General features: G+C 43.0%; 1 protein-coding gene across 1 annotated transcript in view; it reads left to right on the plus strand.

The window, feature by feature from the left end:
- The window catches only part of KSR2 (kinase suppressor of ras 2), a 2,099,185-nt gene that overhangs the window by 279,101 nt on the left and 1,794,696 nt on the right, over window positions 1–25,388 (plus strand). The window contains exon 2 of the mRNA XM_069212691.1: window positions 4,645–4,785. Within this exon, the coding sequence (XP_069068792.1) occupies window positions 4,645–4,785 (141 nt within the window). The remainder of the gene's footprint in view (window positions 1–4,644; window positions 4,786–25,388) is intronic.

A 25,388-nucleotide genomic window follows, 5' to 3' on the forward strand; every position in this document is an offset into this window, starting at 1 on the left:
TGGACACAGATGACACTCGTGATAATGAAAGTTCCATGTCATCTGATACTAAATATTCTAATCCTGGGTTTTTATTGAGCACACATAGCATCCCGCGAGTTGTACTTTTGATTCACTTCAATTAAATGACGTTGCCTAACTGACCGGAAAATAAATATATCAAAAGCAAATCCTAGGGCTGGAGTTTGTTGCCCAGTGGATGACTGCAGATAAGCTTTCGAATTGCTGTGCCACTCTCAAAACAGGCCATGATTGTGTAATTATATAATCGGTATCTTTTCTTGGCTGATACATGGATTGCCACAGAATCAGTAAATTAAAGTCTCCATGGATGTATTAATCTCCTTCCTCACCTGAGCTTGACATGGCACAGAAAAACACCTACAAGAGTTGGTTTGTTAATTTTAGACCAACATTAGATAAATGTATGTTTTTCAGCAGCAATTATAATGATACCGTCAGCAGCAATTATAAAGTTTCAGAAGCACAAAACTTACAGTGTGACGTGTAGGTTTTCATTAGTGTCCCCCTAATGTTGCATATGTTTTCTTTAAAAAGTGCATTTTTAATCAGAAAGTTAAAAAAACAGTAACCGGCAGTTATCATGTTGTGACGTGCACGCTCATACGAGAAATGACAAAGTGAAAATACAACTCCATTACTTTAGTGCTACAGGCTGAAAATGAGTAATAGCTGACAGTCCTTGTGATGTGAAGTTTGACAGCTGCAATGTAATACAATTTACCATATTATGTTTGCGCCTTTATGCTATAGTGCTCATGAGCCTGCACTGTATTGCCTAAAACGTTGATTCAAACTAACTTGTTCCCTCGCTCTCAAGCTTTCCAGATTTGTGTGTCTGTTTGTTATTTGCCTTCTGGTACCTGTGGTCGCCTGTAGTCCTGATTGTATAATAGGATTAACAGGACTACAAATCCAAGAAAGCAAAGAGCAAAAAAAAACCTGCAATGGAAAGCAGGGAAATAGTAAATGCGAGAGCTCAGCTTATTCAAGACAGACATACCTAAACTGTGTGCCATTCTAAGTAACCAAAAGTATGGAAAATAAATACATGAACTGTCTATTGTTCAATACACTTTGTTTCATGTTTTGTCTTTTAAATTGAAAACCTGTCACCTATCATTTTCCACTGTTGATTCTGCAGATGTTTCTGAATTTCCCCACAGATATTATTAACTATATTCTCTGGGGTACCTCTACATCGACAAAAAATGTATGATGTTGGAAGACTTTCTAGGAACTATCCTCCACAGCCCCCTTGGTATATTTCTTTACCACAGATTACGGGGAGCCGTTGGTGCTCACAACCCAGACTTCAAGGCAGAGCTTTGGGATGTCAAGATATTGACTCCCTTCTCTTGGTCACAACTACAAAGCAACTTGTCTCCAAGCTACATCGCTTCGCAGTGAAGGGCGCCACATTTCGGGTATATACAACAAACTCCATATGGGAGGAGGAAATTGGAATAGACCTATTGAAGAAGATGTGGTCATACAGCTGTGTGCTATCAGGTCTGGCATTCTCTAGCTGCAGACTTTGCATTATACATTATAAGTTCGTATAGCAAGCATTTTACACTTCGTTGATGCTTCACAGACTAGACCTGCAGGAGACCTACAGTTGTGCCAGATATGGCCTTCCCACTACAAGCATCCTCCATCTGGAGTGGTTATGCAGTGTAACTCAATTACACTGGAGCAAGGCGCTTTCGGCACTCTCTGCAATGATAGACCACGATGTTCCAAGGGACCTAAGAGCTGCGGAGTTGGGATGGGTGTGGTAGATCCCAGTGACTTATAGCAGGTATATGACATTGGCACTGCTACAGGTGAAAAGATTGGTGGCGTGCTGCTGGGAGCATGGAAGGTGACCCAAATATAAGACCTTGATTGCGTCTATAATTTATTGTAACAAACAGTTGCATTTAAATGCCACATTGCTTCCGCTGTCATCCAGACCCAGAGATATCTGGGTCCCTTTCACAGCTTTCCTTCTATCTGCATCCCTGCTAACCAACACACCAGATACAACCCAGACGGCCCACGATGTGACCAGTACTACTTCTCATGAGCTCATCAGGAATACATTGGAAGAACGCACATAGGGTTATGTGACACCACTGCCTGTCATAAGAACCAGTGTGTACTGCCTCTTGGTTGCCAATATAACATCGGTGTGTCTTTTGTTTTTGGTACTGTATGACGATTTACTACTACAAAAAATATATATTCTGAAGTTTTTTTGTTTTTTTTTCAAATTTGGATTGACATCAGTTTGCAACTCACTCACTCTCAGTCCCATAACTTGCGGGATGACATTGACACCATATACGACAGAATCAGGCTATAATGTTATAATTTGATACATAGCTCATGGACCACAGAGGAACTATAAAACTTTGTATCTCATGGATAACAGTTCATGAACATTATTGCACATATAAAGGTAATATCAAAAGTATGAGAAATGTACATATTGGTAATTTACCTGTATTTTCTTATGGAGCTTGGGAACTGCAGGCACTGTTGCCTTGGTGTTTGTCCGGACTCAACGGCTTCCCTTTTGTATTGTTGGTGTGCATTTTGAGGTCTGGTGTTAGCCAAGACCTTTTGATTGTTAATCAATTGGTTTGTTGGATGTGTCATTTACATTTTGCTTCCTCCCACTTCAGCATATAGAATGGAGCAGGGGGCCAGCCTTCTTAAGCCACTGGTTAGCTTCACTTTGAGGGAGTGCATTTTGCTATCTCCAGGCAGCACCTCCGCATATGAGTTGATTCCCTTCAGTGCCAGTGTTTTTATTTTTACTTTATAATTCATTTAGTGTTGCCTTTGAATTAAGAGCCTGATTTGATTGCAGGACTCTTGTGATGCACAATCCATCTTTTTCATAATCCAATCTTCAGCCAATGCTGTTGTAAATTCCTTTTGGTGTGTTTTGCTTTTCTTTCTTTCTGTCTTTCCTGCTCTTTCTTTCTTTCTTTCTTTCTTTCTTTCTTTCTTTCTTTCTTTCTTTCTTTCTTTCTTTCTTTCTATCTTTCTTTCTTTCTCTGTCTTTATCTCTATCTATCTTTTTTTTTTTTACAAAGGCAAGAGGCTTCCAGCCAATGCCAGACTGATTGGCATTTTTAGGCCTATGTTAGCCAAGACTCTTTGATTTTTATTAAAATGATATGCATACTTTAGTTAAAAAGTAGTGGTTCCAGGCTGTCTATATCATTAGTTTGTGTTTGGTGCCATTCAGACTTTCCTTCCACCCGCTCCATCTTGCATTAAGGGACAATCTATCAGCCCACTTCAGATGTTGGCTGACTCCACTAAGAGTTAAGGCATGTGGCCCTTTCATAAGGAACACATTCATATACAAAGTAGTTCTCTGCCAGGCAGTACTATGAAGCCAAAAAAACTTTTTGGCCTCTTGCAAATTACTTTTTTTTTGATTGAATAGGGCCTAGCATATTCTCAAACAATAACGTTTTGCAAAAACCATGACAAAACAAAACAAGAATTGGCAGAAAGCTGGCGGCCACACCATACCAATTGGCTTTGTAAGAGCTTACTTATGTTTCCTGTATAGGTTCATTCTAGCTCTTTTCCATCATCTTCATTTACTAATTTTGAAGGGTTGAATTGTAACACTAAATGTATCCAGGATCTCCTGTAGTTATATTTGTTTTATTTTTTTTAAACTTTTTTGTAAAATCTCAAGAATTATTCTTGTGCCTTCAACCATAATGACTACTCATTCGAATAGGAGAAGGAAGATGTTTGTTTCCTCACAAACAGACCATATCTACCTTCTGGAAGCCAAAAGTAATAATCTGTTTATATAAACTGCATGAAATGTGTAAGTGACCAGTGAAGTTTACAACTGGTTCACATTATCACTTCATTCCAACTCCAGCTCAACAATAGCTGAACAAAGATTACATGTAGAAATTAAGCAAGGAAGGAATGAATGAGGAACTGCTCAGTGCCCTGCAAATATCATCTAAGTACATGATAGTTAAGGAAATGGTGTTTCACCTTCAGTAGGTACAGAACCATTAGGTTATTCTCATTAGGTATCATGGAGCACACAGGCTAATGCATTCTTAGACTAATCTTTTTAATACTATGCACTTTTCATTTGCCAAGATTTAATAACATCTTTGTAGAAGTTACATTTGCAGATTATAAGAGGCTGGGTATTGATAATTTGACTTTTTGAGATGCAAATGAACAGGATAAAGATTCAGCTCAAGAATTTAATGTTCTGTTGAATTAATAGTAACCGCTTTACATGACTCCACCTGGAATGAAAACTTTGGGCCCAATTCTCAAAGAGCCTAAGCAGCTGTGGCTGAATCGCCGCACTTCAGTTTCTCATTCCAGAGATTCCGCCACAAGTGCGTAGACGCCAACAAGACTGCGGGGTCTTTTGTGGATTTAGCCCTTCATATTTATCTAATGTTTACTGCCTCTGGTTTGTGGCCTTGCGATTAAGTTATTCCAACTCAAGGGTTCCTGTTTTGCCACTTCTTGAAGTGTAAAATATTTGTGATTAACATTAATAAATGAAGCCATGTGCAAGTGTTGAGCATGCATGATGCTGTTCCTTATGATGTTCTCTTTATTTTTCAGAGCAAGCTGGTAAAGTACTTCAGTCGCCAGCTATCCTGCAAACGGAAAGTGGCCCTGCAAGAGCGCAATGCCGAGCTGGAAGGGTTTCCGCAGCTTATGCACTGGTTTAGGATCGTAGATATCCGCAAGGAAGTCATGGAGGTAAACTCATGAATGTTCACATGAATGGTCAGAACCATATCAGAAAAGCAAGCTCATGTGGGTGTATGGACAGGTAGTTTGTGGTTACAGGCATAAATTATATATATATTATAATGTATTCATAATTTATGACACTGTATGAACTATGTAAAGGTATAATTGCTATGCAATCTGGACCTCATTCTTTTAAACCTCCCTCTGTGCTCCTGTCACCTGCTTGAGTTGAGATGCAAATAAAGTAGGACTGACCAAAGGGTTCTTATGGAACGGACTGATAAAACAGTGAAGAGTTGGGTTTAAACACCCCCAACCAAGTAACGTTACAGTAAGATGAATATGTCAGTGATAAAACTAATGTTTTGAACTAAAAAACACAGAAATAGGGTCTCTAGTTGACAGTCAGTTTACTTCCTATCCAAGTAGAGACCCTCACTCTAGTCAGGGTAAGGGAGTCACACACCTAAGATAACCCCTGATCACCCCTCTGGTAGCTTAGCACAAGCAGTCAGGCTTATCTCAGAGGCAATGTGTGAAGTATTTATACACACACACAGTAACACGGTGAAAACACCACAAAAGTACTCAACACCAGTTTAGAAAAATAGCCAATATTTATCGGAGTAGAACAAGACCAAAATGGCAAAAATCCAACATACACAAATAAAGTTATCAATATTTAAAGGTTTAAAAGAGACTTGAGGCACATATATCAGACGTTTTTGCATTCGCAAACGGTGCAAATCGCAAAATTTGGCAGTGTGCGAACGCAAAAATGCCTTTCACAATGTATGAAAGGCATTCGCAGTGCAATTTTAAGGAATCGGAAAAATAGTGATTCCTTAAAATTGCGACCCCAGTTAGAGAATCGCAAATTGCGATTAATAGAGAATTCTTATTTGCAATTTCCAAAGCACATGTATCAAGCATTTCCTAAATGTGAATTGGGCATTTAGGAAATGGAAGTACCACAAATTAAAGTTTGGTGGTAAGCATGTGTAAATTTAAAAAATGCATTATAAATGCCTTTTCAAAATTGAAATGTAGCGCACACATGCCCCTAAGACATGTGTGTGCTTCACATGTCTGCAAATATTTTGTTGGGGTGCATCAGAGGGGGCCTTAGGCCCCCAGCACCCTGGGGTTTGCATTACCTAACTTGCGAATTCCTAACTGGAATTCGCAAATTGGGAAATGCAAAACCATTCGCACCTATGGGGCCATAGGGTTGAATGGAGTCCCATTCGCTGTTTGCGATTCTGTAAAAGCGTTTGCAAATTTTAGGAAATCGCTATTACTGAATTGCAAAATTTATAAATCCTCTTTGCATTTCTTAAATAGCGATTTCTTAAAATTCACTATTTAAGAAATGCAAATTGGATTTTGATACATCTGGCCCTTAATCCTGAAAAATCAGTTGTTGTTTCCTTATAACACACAGTACCTTGGATGCATCAAAAACAAATATGATGCGGGCAGCAAAGAAGATGATGTGTCTGAAAAGCAAGTGATTTGACAATTATTTCTCTCCCGCCCGGGCCAGTGGTGCATGGATTATTTTCCCATCGGGCTGTCAATGCATGGATTCCTTACTGCTGTGCAGCATTGATAAAGCAAATGATACCCAGGGAAGATGGCTGGAAAATCCAGGCGCACAGTATCAAATTTTTCTTCCCCAGCGGCCTCGGTGCATGGACTTTACTTCAGGTCACCAGCTTCCACTTCCAAGGGCACAGGGACTGGATTTGGCACCACTTGTCAGGTCAGGACTCTTAGCAGAATAGCCCAGACACTGGCAGATGAAGTATTTGATGTACCTGAAACCTCATAACAGGAAGCAAATTTAGTTCAAGTCAATTGAGAACCTTGGAAAGCAGGATGTAGAAAGCCTAGTCCAGTCCTTTCACTCCTAGGACAGAAGAAGCAAGCAGCAGGCTAGCACAGCAAAGCAACAGGCAGAGTGGTTGTTCCCCCTACAGCATCGAGCTCTTCTTCCTGGCAGAATGCCATCAGTCCAAAAGTGTTCTGAAGTTGTGGGATCAGCTGTCCAATACTTATCCTCATTTCTGTCTTTGAAGTAGGCAAACTTCAAACGAAAGTCTTTGTAGTGCACAAGACCCTGCCTCTCCCTGCCCTGGCCCCAGACACACTCTATGGGATTGGAGACTGTTTTGTGTCGGGGCAGGCACAGTCCTATTCAGGGGCAAGTGTCAGCTCCTTCCTCGACTCTATCCCAGGAAGACCCATGAGGATATGCAAGACACACCTCAGCTCCCTTTGTGTGACTGTCTAGAGTGAATTCACAAACATCCCAACTGTCAGTCTGACCCAGACATGTATTCAGCAGCCAGGCAGAGGCACATAATGGTTAAGCAAGAAAATGCCTGCTTCCTAAAAGTGGCACTTTCAAACTTCCAATCGAAAAACCAACTTTGCCAAAATATGTATTATGAAATTGTGAGTTCAGAGACTCCAAACTTCATATCTCTGTCTGCTCCCTATGGGAAACTGCTCTTAAAAGATATTTCAAGGTGATGCCCATGTTAACTTATGAGAAAGATGGACCTTGCAATAATGAAACCCAAATTTAGCAGCATTTCACTATTAGGACATGTAAAACACAGCAGTACATGTCCTACCTTTGATATGCTCTGCACCCTGCCCATGGGCTGCCTTGGGCCTACCTTAGGGGTGGCTTACATGTAGAAAAAGGGAATGTTTGAGCTTGGCGAGTGGGTACACTTGCCAGGTCGAAATGGTAGTTCAAAACTAGACACGCAGACACTGCAGAGGCAGGTCTGAGACATGTTTATAGGGCTACTCATGTGGGTGGCACAATTAGTGCTGCAGGCCCACTAGTAGCATTTGATTTACAGGCCCTGGGCACACACAGTGCACTATACTAGGGGCTTCCTAGTAAATCATATATGCTAATCATGGAAAAACCAATCACCAATCCAGTTGAGACAGAGAGCTCTTGCACTTGTCAGCAGTGGTAAAGTGCCTTCCTGAAGCCAGCAAAAAAAAGAAGTAAACAGGAGATCAGATGCCAAAAATACAGAAGAAACCACGCCAAGAGCTGACAGGGGCTAACATTATATCACTCATGACATGTTCTACGACATCATTTATGACTTTACTGATGACATCTCATATGACATCATTGATGACATTACTTATTACATCATCCAAGTTTTTTTTGTGCACATTGCTCTATAAACAGATGTAGCATTAGAGCTATGAAATTAGGTACAAAATAGCAGAAGAATATGAGGCATCATTAATGCCATCACAGAAACAACTCCCTTAGGTGTAGAAAGCATGGATAGTTTTCCACTTTGACTTTGTACCATATGTCTCATGGGTAATGTAGTTCACATTAACAATAAACCACAGATATATAGGAAACCCTCATTGCATATGGTGTTCAATCTGTATACAACTGTTCAGAGAAAACCAAGTTCTTAAAATTACTGAACGTCTGTTCTAATACGAATGCCTCACTATGGACAGCTTTTGTCTCTATCAAACCCCTGACAGTAACTGAACCTACATTGGCAAATGAAGTTGATATGAGTAGGAATGTTGGTTCTGTAGAAAGCATTCACTATATGGACAGGGTTTACTCTGTACCACACTGTTTGCAGACAGTAAACCTCTCACGAGAAATACACTACAGAGTAGCAAACAGAATCTACTAAGAACAGTGTACACCCTATGCAACAATTGGCAAGAAAGACACTATTCACTTAAAATAAGCAATGGCTGAAGGTGTTAAAGATTATACTATCCACTGCCTTCAGACTGTGGTGCAAACTTTATAGATACACCATCTTCAGGATGCAAAACAACCACATGTACATGGCTTAATACCAAGTGCAAACAGTTTTCTATTGTCATGCTGAGACGACTCTGTCTAATACCTCAAGGCTGCTTACAACACTTATTATTTGTATGTAGAATCTTTGCCCTGTTGCAAACCTTTTCTACAGAGCCTAAACCTTTCTGTGGAGCATGATGAACACAAGATGCCAACTGTCACCTGCAAACATTTATAACCTACTCAATACCACTACACAGCTATAACTCGTGTGTTAAGGTAACTATAACCCGTGCCTCACCATACACAGTTTTCTCTTCAATAATTTCACTGCAAATGCTCCATTAATATTATTAATGATGTTAGCAAAGATGCCATGAGTGATGTAATATCTGGGGTAACTAGCGGTGCATGGCGAGGGCACACATTATAGTAACCTTAGGGCATGAGTTATAATTACTTGAGATAACCATAACTATAACTGCTTAATCTCTATGGTTTTGTTCGAGCAAAATGTGAACCTACCTATAATGTCCTGTAACCTTTGTTTTTTAAAGTGAATTTCTATAGTTTAAAAAAAAAATTAATTCTATTTCTTACTATAACATGTTTAGTGAATATATATATATATTTATATATATATATATATATATATATATATATGTAAATTCACTGAAAAAAGGTTACATGGCTGTTATAGGTAGGTTCACATTTTACCCACAAAAAAACATAGAAATTCAGCAGTTATGGTTATTCCTACAGTTACACTTATGTTAGGAAACTATAACTCGTAGCCTGTAGTTACTTTCCAGGACAAGTTATAGTTTCTTCATATATAAGTATAACTACACCCGCTGAATTCCTATGGTTTTGTGTGGGTAACATGGAAACCTAACTATAATGTCTCTGTAATCTTTGGGTTTTTCAGTGAATTTCCATGTTTTTTAACATAAAGTAGTTTATTGATATCGTACATTAATTCAACCACTGCCGCATATGGCTTTTAGCTGTGCGCTATGGGGGTTTGCCGCAGGGAAGGCACTCACAGATCAGTGAAGGATCTGCATCCTTAGATATCTATATTTTTTTCCTTTAATAACTCTGAAAATAATTAAAAGATTTGCACCAAATAAAAAAGAGATCCTTTTTGACCAAAATGTAACTTTCTGCCCAATTTGGTGTAAATACGTTTAGCAATTCGAGCTGCAGTCGTGTTAAAAAATTGCAAACTCTCCTTAGACATTGCGCAGGGAAAATATGTTTTCAGACCCTCCTCTTTTTCTCTGCCCCAATTGAATAATGACCCCCAAAGTTTCCAGACAGCAGCTGAACTAATTAGTGTACGAGTTTTGATTCATCAAATGGCACCAAATTTATTAGCAAAACAAAAAATGCTACGTCTGTGGGAAAATTTGGTCCTAACTATAGCTACCAACTGGCTATCACCAGTACGAAATATATTTCTACATTTTGTCTATGAAACTGTTACTATTAAATTACTAAAAACCCTTCACGTTTCTAAACCACTGGTTTTGCACCCCCATTAACATCTCAATGCTCATTTACTTCTTCCTGCTCCTCAGAAGAGGCATTAAATTCAACAGATCCTATCCCAGCAAAATGGTATTCAGAATTGCCTGACTTATGTTGATTTAGCTTACTACAGCCATAACCACAATTCTTGTTACACACAATTTTTGTTACAATAAGAAACTCCTTTGTTTATGTACTGTAGGACATTCCTTTCAGGTTTACAGCTTTGATTTAATCATGGTGGTCTTCAATCGTGCCACACATTTTTTTGTATAAACAGAATGTTAGCGGTCTAGTTGCTCACTAGAATTCTGTGATGAAGCTGCAGTTGATCACTAGGCAATTAATTGACAGACTGTGGCTAGTGTTGAATATTCATGTTTCAGTTTCCATGTCAGAATATTTTACTTATGTGGATGCTGAAGATATTTGAGAACTCCTAGAGAGTGTGCCCTTGGTTTAGCGTTCTACAGCACTAACCATAATTTCTATGACAAAATGACTTCCATAGTGAATGCAAGCAGTTTTACAGCTTTGATTACATCAAGGTGGCATTCAGGTGTGCCACACTTTTGCCATCAATGCAGAATGAATGTTAGCTCCCTGGTTGTTCGTAAGAACATGTGGTGAAGTTTAAGTAGAATGCTGGAGAATCATCTGAAAGGCTGCTACTGCTTTTGGGAGTACATGGTTTACTCAGAATGTCACACTTCACTCTCACACGGCTGAGGAAGCTGATGTGAACCTATAGAAAATGTGCACTTATTTTAGATTTTAGAGTACTTTCCATAACCCTTGTGAGAAACTCATGAGAGAAAACATTGTACATCAGATCCCAGCAGAGTGGCAGTATTTTTCACAGGGTAAAGGCACCTGAAAACTCACAAAAATTCTTATAATGTGTGTACCACCAACAAATGATTTATATTGCAACTAAAATCTGTTAGATCCTTTGATATGTGACCCTTTTTTCACCCTCAAAACCTGCCATTCACTACAATGCATTTCAGTGAGGACCATGTCCCCAGTACCTGTAATGTCTACCACACCATGTTGCTCATGTTGTGGCCTGCTAAACAATATGGGGTCCTTCTACCCCACCCATGCCCCTGGAGGTAAGGTTGTGCTCTGGCCATTATATGTTTTGTCAAATATGGTGTAATTCTGTTAGGCCATTTTTTCTGTATTGGAGAGCTTATTTTACTATGGAAGTTAACATTGTAAAATCACACTTTTGAGTCCTCTGTCTTTTTTGCCCTCTGGTTGATGGATCAGCGTGAAATTATCCATTAAGGAACTATGGTGGATGAACTTGATTTAAAGAAAGTTTTGTGCAGGTTCTTTAAATGATGCAAAAGTTATTACTGAAACAAGAAACACTCTTCTTATGGAAACTCTGACCTAACTATAAACACACAATGGTGACCACCACAGTGTAACATATGTGTAGAGAGGCTTTTGGTAAAGCTGTCCTTTGCCATTGGCCTTTTGAGTTTCATTTAAAATCTCCTTCAATCCAAGACAGCATACAACATGGGTTAATAGGTCAGTCCATGTCAGCCATTGGCTATTTTGCCATTTGAGTAACGGCATTTGTCTGATCACATGTGTACATGCACCTGAAAGTAAGTTTGTCCCAGTTCCAAGTTTGGTGCACTAATCTTTTAATTTCAATTTTTCATGTTTTACAAGTCCCATTTTATTTATTTCCTTTCCTTATTAAAATTTTTGTAGAACATACTATAGTTCTCACATAACTAAAGACGAGAATTCAACTGATTCACAGACAGCCTGAAATATGGTAGTGGGAAATTGCTATGATGGTTGGAGGCCCCTTTGTTTTCTTTTTGTCATAAGTGTAAGATCTGCCTTTCTACACTGTGAGTTATCATCAGCAGAAAGCAAAGAAAAATTAATATCTCCTACAGTTATTGTTATTTTCTCTGATTTTTCCTTCCTAAGTCTATTAAGGCTTAACAGAACTAAAAAGTGGTAGAGGAGCTGTGAGTTTGCTGACTTTCCTGCAACAGAATTATACAGGTTAACAAATTCAAGGATTCAAGCATGTGGTCTTGAATTGCAGATTGATAAAGTTTTGGATTTCAGAATCAAGCTTCTTCACTTTGCAATCTAGAGTAGTGTTTTTTCAGTCATAACTCATGCCTTCTGAAGGAAACATACATTGTCAGTGCTGATAAGAGTTCCAGTCAATATTATTAATCAAATAACTCATTATTGTACTGAAAAGATTTGATCTATATGCTTTGCAAATAAAGTTGTTGGTAGTGAGCTCCTAACATAGGTCTGCTTTTTCATCGGTCTAACAGTCTTTAACCCTAATACAAGCTGATCAAGAATGCATTCTTCACAGTAGATGAGTGCAGTGGATGTAGGTACTTCCACAGCAACCTTATTTGACTGGAACTTGTAGAAATAAAACAAATCAGTTTAAAGATGGCTGTTGTGCAAGAGGTCATAATATTTTTTTTTAAGATGCCAGCCCACCAGAAGTGCATTACCTTATTATATTTAATAAGTGGTAACTTTTGATAGAGAGCAAATAGAAATATACTGTTTACATTCAACAACTCAAACAACGTTAAAAAAATGCTTATTTTCTCAAATGTCTCATTCAGTATCAACTTTACTAACTTAAACAACCTTGGGCCATAATTACAAGGCCTAATTACTGGAATTCTGTGTCATTGAACGGATGTAATCCCTTGTGCTCTGACCATGGATAATTGCATGGCAAAAACCACATGTACAAATCCACTGAATAGAATAGGCTATTTTATTACTATTCTTGGCTAAAAAAACAGGCGTTATGCCCTCTCGAGTATTTTCCTTTCATGGGTCACGGGCCGTCTCCCCACTGAACAGTGGGAATAAAAAGGATATTACACTCTGTGAATCAGCATTAAGTGTTGGCCTGAGACAGAAAAAAGGCCCGGGCACCAAAATAAAAGTGCCCCCTTTGTGAATTGAGTATTAATTAAAGTAGCCCAAATGGGGGGGGGGGGGATGGCTAAGCCAACCAGCATGGCAGACACACACTAACTCTGCTCTGCCACAGGCCGCTGTAAACTCCTGTTATCTCCCAGAAGTGGCAACAGCGACCCTCATCAACATCGCTCTGAGGTTCCCTAGAGATGGGGTAGCAAACCTGGCCAGGGGAGGAGCAATTGCAGAGGCACGGAGCCTCATAGGGAGCGCGGTCAATCTGACTGTGGTGACGCAGCTGGCGGCAGCCTACTAGGCCGGGGGCGCCGCCGGTTGCACGTGACCAGTGAAACCACTGCTGTGATCCCAGAAGGCGGGAGTCCTGAGAGGTGGGTGGTGAATGTGCTGCCCTGAAGCCACCCAGTGCGTGTGATTGATCAACTGCGCGGCATGGGCTATCGCGGTCTACCTGGTTATGAGCTGTCCACTGCATATGCATCCCGCGCCCGCCCAGCGGTGATCCTGCCAGAGAGTCACAGTGCACGCCAGAGGAGGGCAGCCGGGGGTGGCTTATTGGATTGCGGGCCACCTGACAGCAACAAACCAATACTCACCCAGCCGTGATCCCCACACCATGGAGTCATGAAGCAGGAACCCTGGAGAGCGGGCCTGAGAGGGGTGCGACTGCCACTGCCAGGGTATCCTGTACGGCCGCGCCAACGAAATGACCCCCAGGTGGGGACCGATGAGCATGGCCTGATTCGGAGTGGGGCAACCTGCCTGAGGCCCCTGTGTCACGTGCCACCTAACTGAGGAGAGGGCCGCACTGGAGGGAGGGAAGACAATGGACCTGTACACATCACCTAGCCAAGGGTGCTGCATGTTGCTGTCTGAGATTTGAGGCAGACCCCCTGTTACTCTAGAGGAGTGGCCGCCCTGGTGAAAGAACAGTGAGTAAATATGGGGGGGGCAATTCCCTCCGCAGCCATGTCCAGCAACTTGAGATGCGGGCTGATGATGCCGAACGGCACTCCCACAGGAGCAACATGAGGATAATTGGGCTGCCAGAGTGGGCAGAGGGGCGTGACCCCCTGGCCTTCTTTGAGAACTGGTTTCTCTCCTTCACCCCCAGCTCTGATCTCACACCCTTTTACACACTGAAGAAGTACACAGATTTCCGACCCGCCACCCACCTCCTAGATCACCACCATGCCAAATGCTTGCCAAGCTCCTGGACTAACTGGACAGAGATGCTATTCTCAGGGCAGCCAGGAGGGAGGTGCTACTGCGGCTTGAAGACAAGACAGTGCTGCTGTTCCCTGACTACACAAAGCAGGTCCAACAACATCGCACTGCTTTCCTGACAGTCGAACGCCACCTTTGGAAATTGGGACTCCAGTATTCATTACTATTTCCAGCCCACCTATGGATCATAGTGAACGATAAGATTCACTTCTTTCCCGATCCCACAGAGGCTATGCAGTGCCTGGTCAAATGAGAGGATAATACTTCAGTGCTTAGTACTAGGGGCTCCCCCAGGGCCTCCCTCCGGAGATAGAGTTAAGTGGCTCGGCCGCACAGAAGGGTGGCCTCCTGGGGAGCTATGGCCACCTCTCCATATCTGGAACAAATCATTAAAGAGCGAAAAGCAGCACTGACTGTGGGTGCCACCCTAGGAACAGCAACCTCCTCCATGACAGCGACACAGGACCCAACATCTTCTTGACTGACCAGGACTCAATGGTCTCAACCATCACACACCAAGACTCATCCATGTTACCTGTTGTCACGCCGAAGACAGCAGACAGACTGATCTTAGGATTCCTGTTTAACACCTGAGACACCCCCCCCATGTGCAGCAATGTCAGGTCCGCGCATGTGGAGGATGAGGGGGAGCCGCTAGATCCACATATAGGTACTATGGACATATTATGCGCTATTATGCGCTAGACTAATGTACCTCCCTCCCCCACTGCTCTGCGGCCCCCAAGACATCCCACCACATATCTGCACTATGGACCAGAATAGCTCAGGGAACTGATGCATGTCAGGCGATTTCCTCTGGCACATTAGCTGTTCTCACGTTGTGGAAGCAAATCTACACAGTCATACAAGTGGCTGACAAGCAGCCCACATCTAGAGCTCTAGCCACCTCAACCGCTACTGAGATAGCTGGTACTGTTCATTTATGGTTTGGACGACTCACTTGTTGAGAGGTGCTCCCTCCATTTAATGTACCTTTAGCACACTCTCATCATTGAAATGCATAACCCTCCCTCACCAAGACAGCTACGTACTGAATATTTCCCATATTGTCAGCACAAGGCTTCATTGACACAACTAGCCACGGACACGGGGTCCCATTCCCACCCCCCCAATCACCCTGCTGGCTAACCTTGCACACATGCCCACGTCAATGAAAGTTTGTTTCCTTATGCTTAGTGTAACGGGTATGCACACTGCACGGATACGTTACACAGTCTACTCCTACTTACGACGTCAGAATGCCAACACTATACGTTTGCAGGAGACACAGGCTTCCACAGAAGAATTACACAGACTCCACCGCAACTAGTGTGGAATCATTCATGCCACCACTTAGTCCACATATGAATGTGGGGCACTGATGTAGGTATGGCCTGGACTTCTATTCCAGGAAACGGGGGTCACTGTTGAAAAAGAGGGTTGCTTTGTACTACTAGAGGACAGACTGAACGGGAAACCATTATTAGTTGGCAGCATCTACTCTCCCAATGCAGACAAACACCTCCTCAAGGACTGCCTATCAGAGCACCTGGCTCATAAGACACACCTCCCATGGCTCCTAGGGGGTGACTCCAACAGTGTCCTGGATACCTCTTTGGACAGATCTCACCCCTCTACTCTGCACACTGCCCTGCCGCCAAGACGAACCCCTCTGTACATGGGGTGAGTATTGGTCTCTCAGAGATGTATGACGCACACTACACCCCACCGACAAACTTGATTTCCTCTGTTCTGCACCCCAACACCTTTATATCCAACTGGACCGTTTTTTAAGTTCCAGTACTCTATAATCCTTGGCAACACACTCCGATTATTTGGGCAGAATCAGGGCAGACCACGCAGCCCACGTGGTATCGTTCAAGTATACAGGGCCCCTGTTACAACCCCTACACAGATCACTGCTGACGTTCTGTCACGGATCAACATCCTATGTATCTCCGTAAATACCAGGAGGGAGCTGGATGCTCCAATTACGGACCAAGATCTCCAACAAGCTATTAATGACCAGGCCCATAATAAATTTCCAGGTCTAGATGGCCTACCACTGGAGTTTTACTCTACCTTTTGCATCCCAATTTGCTCCACGTCTAAGGGCCGTTTTTGAAGAAGCATTGCGGCTTGGTACCCTACATGGATCCCTCCGAGAACCCTCCCTCTATTCTTAAACCCAACTGAGACCTGGCCTCCCTGAGCTCCTACCGGCCAATAGCCTTATTAGGAGCGGACTATGATATATTAGGTAACATACTAGCAAGCCAATTCTCACATAGTCCCCACTCTAGTGCATGAGGACCAAAATATTTTTGTCCCAGGGCAGAATACCTCACAAAACCTCCGCCGCCTGCTTCATATCCAGGACCAGGTCCGCGACTCCTTCCCACATGCTGCTACCCTCATTTTGGATGTGATAAAGGCACTTGACGCGCTATTATGGGGCTACTTAGTCCAGGTGCTGGCCTGTATGGGAATCAGGAAGCATCTTTTGGCATATACCCGCCTCCTCTACAGTACTCCCTCTTCCCAAGTCCAACTAGGCCACTTGATCTCTAATTCATTCCCTGTTCATTGGGGTACATGCCTGGGATGCCTGCTATCTCCCCTCTTATATGCTGTGGCAATGAAGCCACTGGCAGTCCGTGTGTGGCAAGAGGATAACCACTGGGGTACTCCATTAGCTGACAGGATACACATGACCTCGCTGTATGCAGACGATATGCTGATGTACCATCGAAATTAACAAATGCCCCTCACTCCCCTATACAACTCCCTGGAGGAGTTTGCGGCAACCTTGGGCCTCCGAATTAATTGGGCCAAATCTGTGGTCTACCCCTTGCTTCCAGGAGTTTCATGCCCTGTTGTTAAGCTAGTCCATACACTCCTTCGATGGAGCTTGCAGGCGGTTTGATACCTCGGGTCTGCCTTAATAATGCCCCGGTGGACCTCTATGAAGGTAACTTTCACAGAACGCTCGCAGACATCAGAGCGCAGATAGCTTTCTGGCAGTTCCTCCCTGTTGTCCCCATAGGGAGAATAGCACTTACCAAAATGCTTATCCTCCCCAGGCTCTTATATTTCTTTGTGTCCCCGCGCCTTCTTTAGGGAGTTGGACAAGGACTCTGATCTGAGGCCGGCAGCACCACAGAGTTGCCATTTCAAAGTTGCAACTCCCTCAAGATTGAGGTGGATTAGGAGCCTCTGTCTTTGAAGCTTACTTCCTAGCAGCACAGCTCCAGTGGCTATCACGCTGGATGACTGGTCGATATATGGGTGAGGCTATAGGCCCAGGGCCCTTTAGACATAGCCACCATACGCAGCCTCCTAGTCCCAAGGTCAGCACCGGTCTGTCCCTGGCCCCTGCAGGTCTGAGTGACACAAACCTGTATGCTTAAAGTCCATCGACTGTCCTGGAATAGACCATGCTACCCACCTAATATCCTGCTGGTCGGCCGCCCCCAGCCCCCAGGTCACTACACAGTGTGCCACTTGGAGACATGGTCAGTGAATGACATCACCACAGTGGGGGACTTATACCTAGGTGGCCAATTACTCACATTAGACCAAATCATTGCGAACAGTAATATACCGCCACTGCAATTCCTTACCCATTCGCAGCTCCGCACATCAATGCAGACAATATGGGGACCTGTAGAAACTGAGCCACAGCGCCATCCCGTCATACAGACATTATATATCATGGGCCTCGGCCGCCACCTTATAACCTGGCTATACAAAGCCATAATTGATAACCTAAGCACTACCTTAACCCTGCTCAGACGCCGATGGGAGACAGATCTAGGCAGGTAATTGAGTGACAAGGAATGAGAGGTTGCGCTGTCCTATCCCAGGAGAGTCTCTCGTAATGCCTATTTCAAGAATATTCAGTTTCATCTCTTTCCCAGGGCATACCTAACACCAGCCCATTGTAACAAATACTATCCCTGCTATATGTTCTGAGCCTGCCCAACACTTCATTGTTACTGGGCCACGATCCACCATATCCTGAAGGAACTGCTAGAACTACCTGACCTCTATACATGGGAGGCCTGAGCTTTTGGTATCTTCAAACGCAGATAAACACACAAAGTACGATCCTGCTTCACGGCGTTAGCACCCCTACTAGCAATTCAAACGATCACCCACCCCACCTCAAGTGGAAGCCTGGAGAGCGGCCATGACTAGTGGGTAGCAGAGAAGGAGGCCCTGGCCAGGGATAAGATACGGGGCCTCCATCGCCGTCCCATCACAAAATATTGGGTGAAGGTTTTCACCCACTTTAGACACCACCCCGAGACGACACTATGCCACCATGAGGCAGAACACTCACAATGGTTTGTTTCTCCCCCCCGACCCCTGATGCCACTTCTTCCACCACAATAAAGGAGTAGAACTCTCACCATTTTGGGAGCCAAACACCCTCCTCCACCCCTCTAGCTGGCTCGGGTAACCCCAGCACAAGTGCCCCTTACTTCCATCCCTCTAATTTACATATTGAAGCCATACAATATTCGTTTCAGTGTAGGTCATTACCAATATGTTTAATGACCGCAAAATCAGTCTTTCCCCAGTTTTAATGAGTTTTGGCTCCTAGAGGCATACAATTTTCTTCCACAGCTAACCGTGCAACCCACACACCATCCAATACACATGCGCAAAATTACACTCGGCGGCGCTACCTCATTAATGCTGCTCAATGACCGTGGACAGTAGTATACGGTTTCCTAATCCCTGAAACTGCACGATGTAGGAGAATTCTGTTTAAACATTGTATGCCAAATGTTTGTTCACTTGTTTGAATAAAACAATAAAAATAAGTTTTAAAAAAGTGGCCCAAATTAAGAATACAAGGCAGCTCTGAATGTGTTAAATACGTTTGTCAGTTGGTCTATAAGGAGCATTCCCATGCATTTGTGGTTGCAGCAGGCAATGCCTGTGGTAATACTAGGAAATGCTGTAGTACAATTCATCATGTTCCTCCCTATCAAAAAGATAAAAACATTAACACATCCTTGATTTTCTACCCACAACATACTGTTGCTCCGTTGATGCTGCCTTGGAAGTGATTCCAAAATTCACGGTGCACCTTGCTCATTCTGTCAATCTTGTTCCTCCTTTCGCTCTGTCCTGGTTGCACTTATCCATCTCTACAGTCGGCCTCAGCGTTTTGGAATGAATGCTCTATCTAATTATGATTCAAATATGTGATTGTAAGGTTATACGCATTGCTTTGCAGGAGGCGCATATAGGTATTTGATTATTTAAACTAAGCAAAAGGGTGTACACAAATCTCTTTAACATGTTCATCAAAGACATGCCTAATATTGGAAACAGTATACACAGAGGTGTTAGATTTGCACAGATCATCTCTACAGTGGGTGTGTTAACCGCGTTAACCAGCTGACCAGTAGACACACTTGTCTTCAGATATAGTTAGTGAGGTAACCTCAGTAGTCAATGTCCCTCTTGTGGTTGTCTGAAGGCTGCCTGGAGGTGGAAGGTTTAGATGTTGTTGTCACCAGCTCAGTCTTTTATTATTTTATGGTGAATAAATTAAGCACCAGTTAGTGGGTGTCTATAACTCTCTTGTTGCTGCCGCCAAATCAGTCTTTGATTCACCTAAGGTAAATCAAATAAGCACCGCTAGGGTGAATGAAAGAAGCACCAGTGAGTTGGGAACCAGTAACTACTATTAACATCACTGCTAAATTACAAAACTGTAGTAGCACGTCGAAGCTCAAGCAATGATAATCATCTGTCTGTGTGTGTTGATATATACATCTCTAATAATGGAAAAAGATGGTGCAAAGTGGCATGTATTTTTCAGGTGGACTGAGCTTAATCCTTCGATATTGTTTTCAGCAGAAGTGCCAATGCTATGTCTGGCATATCTGATACTACACTGAAATATTACCAAGATTGAGAGGTTTGCCATATGGTCATGCAATCCAGACATGTGCTCTGTTTCTGTCTTTTATATTCTGACTGTAGGTGACACCTACCATTTTAGAAGACACAAGGGCATACATGCCAATAGACCCGATTCGGCCAGGAATGGCTTTATTTTGGCTTTCTATCGCCTGTAGTTGCCTTTCTTCAATATAAGTAATTGGAAGAAATGCATTCTCCTGATTATTATTTTTTCAACTCTCCCACTTACCTCTTCTGAAATGTTGGCATATATGCAAAGGAGAGGCACAGTATATATGTTGATGACACAGTCCTTCTCCAACCCTCACTCATGCAAATTAATTGAATAAAATTGCAACTTGAGCTGCGAGTGGATTGGTAATTAACAGCAGCATTCATACCTGGTCTAATTGTGTAAAAAGTGTGTTTGTTGTACCGGATTGCTCATGGTTCAGGCACCGGCAACTCAACAGAGTGAACACAGCCACGCTCATGTTAATGTAAAGCTCTCAGAATTGGAAAGCACAATATGCAATCTGGTCTGGAGAAACCAAGAATACAGCCTGACCCTGAGACTTGATATTACAGGCTGCAAATATTTAGCATCTATAAAATAATGAGTGAGTTGATGGGGAAGAGGGAGCAAATGGAATAGCCTGGACCACCCCGCAAACTAAAACTGGTATCCTTGTCGTTTAATGACCGGCCAAAAACAATGGTGAGTAGTTTCAATGAGAGAGAGCATGGCCTTGGGTTACCCAGCACTGGGCAATAACATTTCAGATACAGGTATGCAGGCTCTCATATGATTGTTATATGTCTCCTCCTCCCTGGTTGTGGCTAGTGATTAGGAACAATTTTGAAGGGCCCCATTGTGGCTTCTCCAGTCAGCTTACCGTGTGTGAGACTCCCACACCAAAGGCATGAATTATGTCTTGTCTACTCTGGGAAAGGTAACTAGTACTTGATCATTTTACCTGTCCTCCCATTTTCCCTCTCTGATCTGTAGTCAAAGTATTTTGCTATCCTACATGTGAGTATGGCGTTGAGGTTGAAAGACAGGAGATGAGGGGAAGGGAAGGCAGAAGAAGAAACAGGAAGGTAGTGAAGGGCTTGACCAAAATGAAATATAACAAATGGGGGAAGAAAGGCAAAGAGGAGTGCTGATGGGAGGCGTTGGGGAGAAGTAGGTGATCTAATGTGTGGGGCTAATTTCCTTACTTACTCAGGCCCCATAATACCCTGGTTATGCTATTGTGCATTTCACTACCAGTGTAGTGTGTGATTACTGGCGCACTGTTGTAAGCTGAAAGAATATTTCCACTAATGAATATCTTGGAAATGATCCTTCGAAATTTCACAGCCAAAATGTCATTTAAGTAATTGACAATCTTGGCTCTTCCAACCGTGGTCCCAGCTCACCCGGGAGGGCGTTGCTTCCATCTACTATTTTCCACAATTCTTTAAATCTATCTTATCGTCTCCCAGCAGCTATTTAGGTCAGGCTGCAATTTAAATCACTTTTCCATCAAATGCGAGTTCTAAAAAAAAACGAATCTTTCCTGTTCCATCCAAGAACACACTGCATTCCTCAGAAATTTAAATGCACTTTAACCTGCTGATCTCACACATCTGATTGGTTCTGGACTCATCACACACCCATTTGGAGACAGATAAGGAAATCCTAGTACATCTTGAAAAAGAAAGTAAAGCGCATTAGATGCTGATGCTTCCTTGTCCACTCACAAGCCTACTCCCACAACGAGCATTGCATGCTTCACAGATAGCCTTTCCTAATCGAAACATCAAGGAAAAGTGCAGGCAAGATACGGAATACATCAAAACTGCAATGTCGTCGCACCACTTGCAGAGTGCAATCTAGGCGGCTACAATTCAGCTCGCACCAGACCTAGTAAAGCGTACTTTCAGTCCTGCATTACTGAGGCTGTCAGTCCTGCATTACTGAGGCTGATAACTTTTCATATTATTAAAGATGGTATCCCCTAGTCTACCACAAGCCTCTAGGTGCCCTCAAACGAGTGTGGCAACTCCCTTTTCTTCCCCCAACAAAATGCTTCTCTGAGAGAGCAAATCTCTCTGCCTGCTCTACCCACTTTCACTTCTCACCAATCACTGTTGATCATATAATAATCTTGAGGTTTTCCTTGCAACAGTTCTGTCATTAATTGTATTTGAATGCATTAGATTCACTGGAGTGCTTATCCTTAGTGGGTAACTCATTGGATATTTAGAGTCATAAAGTATATTCAACTGTCTGCCTTTGCACTGTCACCAATAGGCTAATCAAACCTGAGAAATCTCAAACGTATCCTGTGCTGCAATTTGGACATAAGGCACTAGTCAGTCACAGTGGCAGCCGGTGACATTTGAAAGTAGTGGGGCGTAAAAGTTGTGAATGAGTTTTATGTTGCCAACGAGTAAAGCGAGCAGGCCCGACAGACACAAAGGGGTTTGGAGCGTTCTCACCCCAAGAAAATTTTGAAACAAAGAGCAGCAAATTGAGAATTTTAAAGCACATTTGAGAAGGCAAGATGGTTTATAAAGCAGTTGTGAACATGTAGGCTATAAGTATTTAAACACATTAAAAACTGCCTCTTATCTCACTGCATTAAATATGGTCATCAGTCGCTGTAGTCTGCAAATTGTAAAGTGTGACAAATAAGGTTTTTAATTATTTTACGTGCACACACAGCTTTCTCTTTGCACTACATCTGACTACTAAAACTGAAAGATCTTCATGCCATATTGATGATCTCATAAAAAAAGTGGTCATTGCAAAATTATTCCCAGGCAGGCATTATATGAGCACCAGTTACTTTACGCGTGGTCACGTGCATTGTATATAGGCAATCAGAAGTGAAACGTACAGGGAAACTGGAAGCACTGCCTGCATAGAAGGCTTTGTGTTCTTATAACAGTCAGGACAGTGTAAGGGAATTATTTCCGGTACTGCGGCATATAGGTTGAAAAGTATTCTCTGACATTTAAATCCTGAAAATAACAAAGGCAAATTGCAGAAGGGGCTTTTTTGTTTTTAGCTACTTTATACTTGAAAGCTACGGGCAAAGTCAATGAGAAAATGAAATGCCACATGGCCGTTTTTATCAATGTTTTTAAATAAAAGTGAATAATGGGAGAGGGGTGCAAGATCACAGTAAAAAATTAAAACAAGAAAGAATCTGAAATAAATGATTTTGTAGGGGACACCATTTTGTGCAGGGCTGGGTGTTTTTTATGTCAGGAAAGTATACATAATTTATGTTACATGAATTCTGAATGTCAGAGGCAAAAACCTTTGCCGGCGCCTTGAGGGAGACTGGTGTGAAAGAAAATGTTTCACTACACGCTTGGGAGAAAGGGCCTCTTTTGACATGGTTAGCCCCCCACTTTTTGCCTGGAAAAGGATGTGGTTTCGAACTGTAAGTGCCCGGGACTCCTGCTAAACAGGTTACCAGGGCCAGAACTCTTTTCCCAAAGCTGAACTATCATTGTTACTTTAGCCAGCCTTGTAAGTCCCTAGAAAATGGTACCCCTGGTACCTAGCGCATGGGTACTGAAGAGGGCCCTCATAGTTGCAGCACCAATTGTGCCGCTCTGGGAGGCCCCACACCAGCCTCATGCAGACTGCCACTGCAAGTGCATGACAAGGTGTACCCAAAGTTGCAAACACGACATGGCACTCACCTAGAGTGCCATGTCCACTAACACTGCATGCAGTATATGTTTAACCCCTCTGGCAGGCAGGGTGCATTATAATGCATGTTAGGGCATATGAGTGCATGAGCAAATATAGCCCTACTGTGTCTTTGCCAATTCTTACACATAGTAAGTGTACAGGGAAGCCATAGCAAATGCATGTGCTGGGCACTAGTCATTATGAGTTTCCCAGCTACATGATGGCCTCTCTGAACCCTGTGTTGTTTGGTATCAAACAACTCAGAATAATAAACCCACACTGATGCCAGTGCCGGATTTACTATAAAATGTACCCAGAGGGCGCGTTAAAGGTACCCCCAGCAAAACCTAAGAGCCTTGGCATGGTAGTTGATGGGTCCTACCCAGCCTGCCACCACCAAACATGATTCTTGAGTCCTGGGGTGAGAGCCTGTGCTCTTGGGAACCAGAACACACAGCGTTTCCTGGGTGGAGGTGTCACACCTCCTCCACCAGGCAGGCTCCCTGCAAAAGCGGTCATCTTCAAAGGCCTTGCCTCCTTTGAAATCTGCTCTCTGCTTGTGCTGCTAGCAGCAGATAGCCACCCAATGGTTTTTACCTCCACTTTAGGCTGGAAAACCAGCGGGAAACCTAGCAAGAATAGGAGGAGTGGCCACCCTCATGCTACACCGCCCTTCAAGTGTGGCAGGTGAGGAAATCCCTCCATTTCATTTTCCTCCACTGTAGGCTTGAAAACTGGAGGGAAACCTAGCACGAATAGGAGGAGTGGCAACCCTCAGCCTGCACCACCACTCAGGTATGGCAGGTAGGTGACTCCTCCATTTCGTTTTCCTCCATCTTGGATGGTAGAAATAATAGCCATTCAGGGTCAGAGATGTGTCCCCTTCTCATGGGAAGTGGTCACTTAGTGGGTGTAGCCACTCTAAGGTAGATGGCCTATTGGCCACTACCAGGTACCCCCCCCCAATGCCCCCTAAATGCAGTGTCCCTAGACCAAGACATCAAATTTGATGGACACAAAGAAGACCAGGACAAAGAAGACCCAAGGCACGAAAAATGAAGTTTTGGTGCACAGAGAAAAAGGCACCAAACCGTGCCTGCTGCTCCAAGGACTCAAGAGTAGCCACTGAGGTATGACCATGGAACCTATAAGGACTCTACCAAACCCCAGAGCACCTCCAGCCTTCTAATAATTGAGAAGAACCTCCCTTTGAGTGAAGGTATCACTCTCCTGCACTATGCAGGCATGGAACCTGTGTAATCTGGTTAAGTGACCAGCTGCCGACCAACGACCCAGCAGCCCAGCCAAAATCCATACAACAACCCTGGGGACAAGACCTTCAACTATGCCAATTTTGGTGGCACTAGGACGTTCTAGAGATGTGGTGTACCACTACCTGGGGTACCGGACCACCAACATCGGAGACCCAGAAGCAAATTCTAC

The sequence above is a fragment of the Pleurodeles waltl genome, chromosome 11 (assembly GCF_031143425.1).
Source record: "Pleurodeles waltl isolate 20211129_DDA chromosome 11, aPleWal1.hap1.20221129, whole genome shotgun sequence".
Classification (NCBI taxonomy): Eukaryota; Metazoa; Chordata; class Amphibia; order Caudata; family Salamandridae; genus Pleurodeles; species Pleurodeles waltl.